General features: G+C 41.7%; 1 gene segment (V, D, J or C); it reads left to right on the plus strand.

Moving 5' to 3' along the window:
* The window catches only part of LOC105904385, a 4,525-nt gene that overhangs the window by 252 nt on the left and 1,773 nt on the right, over window positions 1-2,500 (plus strand). The window contains 2 exon segments of the V gene segment in view: window positions 1-296; window positions 2,003-2,062. The exon segment at window positions 1-296 is cut by the window's left edge and continues 7 nt beyond it. Of these exon segments, the coding sequence occupies window positions 1-296; window positions 2,003-2,062 (356 nt within the window).

Here is a 2,500-nt window from a genome sequence, read left to right on the forward strand (position 1 = left end):
GGGGCAGGTGACTGTGACTCAGACTCCAGCTGTGAAAGTGGCCCGTCCAGGAGAAACTGTCACCCTCAACTGTAAAACCAACCCTCAGTTAACATACAACAGTCTGTCCTGGTACCTGCAGAAACCTGGAGAAGCTCCTAAACCCCTTGTGTATCAAATTAGCACCCGTTACTCAGGCACTCCTGATAGATTCAGTGGAGGTGGATCAACTTATGGGTCTGACTTCACTCTGACCATCAGTGGAGTCCAGACTGAAGATGCAGGAGATTACTACTGTCAGAGTTATCATGGCCTCAGTCCTCAAGTGTTCACACAGTGTTTGAGCCCCGTACAAAAACCTCCTCAGTCAGAATGACTGCACATGACTGCACATGACTGCACAGCTGCAGCTGGGACCCACTGCAGGGGCTGATGTGAGGATCTGATGGAGAACCACATCAATAACACCAGGAACTATTCCAGGAGAACTCTAAGGAACTCATTTTGAAGAACTCTCAGGAACTAATCAAGGGACATTTCCAGGTCTACTGCATTTATATCTGTCTGTTTCGGAACAGCAGCAGGTTCAACAGGATGATGGAGAGAAGAAATTGAGGGCGGCTTCACTTATCTCTGAGGGGGATGTGGTGAATCTGCTGATGGGGATCACAGTCCAGAGGAATCATGGAGATGACATGTGAGGGATGTGGTGAATCTGCTGATGAGGATCACAGTCCAGAGGAATCAAGGAGATGACATGAGAGGGATGTGGTGAATCTGCTGATGAGGATCACAGTCCAGAGGAATCATGGAGATGACATGTGAGGGATGTGGTGAATCTGCTGATGAGGATCACAGTCCAGAGGAATCAAGGAGATGACATGTGAGGAGGTAATTCTGGTCCTTCTGAATGAGAGATGGTTTCAGTGTGTGTGGATGATTTTGACCTGAATCAGTAGTAGTGATGTCAGCATAGCAGCAGCAGCAGATTTCTGGTGTGCATAAGACACCAACAGGTTTGTGTCATTCAACTTAACTCAATTCAATTATATTTATAGCACCAGTAACTACTGACACTGTCTCAAGACACTTGTCAGGGCCAAAAGCCATAACAGATGAAGAGCAAGCACTTAGGAGACTGATGTGGATTAGTTACCAGCAGGCTAGTGACCAGTTAGCAGCAGATTTGTGGTGTGGATAAGTTATAAACAGGTATGTTATGTGGATAAGTTGGCTGTATGTTTGTGATGTGGATAAGTTAGCTGTATATTTGTGGTGTGGATAAGTTAGCTGTATATTTGTGATGTGGATAAGTTAGCTGTATATTTGTGATGTGGATAAGATAGCTGTATGTTTGTGATGTGGATAAGTTAGCTGTATATTTGTGATGTGGATAAGATAGCTGTATGTTTGTGATGTGGATAAGTTAGCTGTATGTTTGTGATGTGGATAAGATAGCTGTATGTTTGGGATGTGGATAAGTTAGCTGTATGTTTGTGATGTGGATAAGTTAGCTGTATGTTTGTGATGTGGATAAGTTAGCTGTATGTTTGTGGTGTGGATAAGATAGCTGTATGTTTGTGATGTGGATAAGATAGCTGTATGTTTGTGATGTGGATAAGATAGCTGTATGTTTGTGATGTGGATAAGTTAGCTGTATGTTTGTGATGTGGATAAGTTAGCAACAGGGTTATGGCATGGGGAAATTAGCAGCAGGTTGTGAAGCACATGCACAAGTGTTTTGGTCATATTGACATAAAGCAGTGCATGTGTGTTTTGGTAAATATTGACATAAAGCAGTGCAGGTGTGTTTTGGTAAATATTGACATAAAGCAGTGCATGTGTGTTTTGGTAAATATTGACATAAAGCAGTGCAGGTGTGTTTTGGTAAATATTGACATGAAGCAGTGCACGTGTGTTTATGCAGAAAGTGAGTCCAGTTTTGGGCGTAAACAGGAAGGCTATGGTAGAAAGAGCGCAGCCTCTCTGCTAGTGAGGAGGCAGGAGGTTTTTGTCAGGGCAGACACAGAGTTTGTGTCACTGTGGTGGACTTTCGGCAGCGGCAGCAGACTGGAAGTTGGAAGTAAGTCTGCTTTACGATTCTGTTCAACTTAACTCAACTATACAGATATATTTACCAAGGGTTAGGGTACTCTTTCTAGTTACCTTCTGTTTGAAGTATTTATTTACAGAACTCGACTCAAACATATATTTTGTGAAGCTTGGTAAATGAAGGTTCTCATTCAGGTTCTCAAGGTTCTATTTCCAACACAATATGTGACAACAATGATGGATAAGATTTACTCTTATGTTGCAGATTAGGCGCTTTTAAAGGTCAAATTTAGAACACCATCATTTGACCTCACTTTAACCTAAACTGCCATTATATTTGCTTTAGCCACTCTTTATGAATGCAAAATCATTCAAATGTACACGTATCTCTTCTTTATTCATTACTTGTATTACTAAATCAAACTTGAAAATATGATTTCACTAAATAATTTCTTTGCGTGTCTGCTAA

The sequence above is a fragment of the Clupea harengus genome, chromosome 2, assembly GCF_900700415.2.
Source record: "Clupea harengus chromosome 2, Ch_v2.0.2, whole genome shotgun sequence".
Lineage (NCBI taxonomy): Eukaryota > Metazoa > Chordata > Actinopteri > Clupeiformes > Clupeidae > Clupea > Clupea harengus.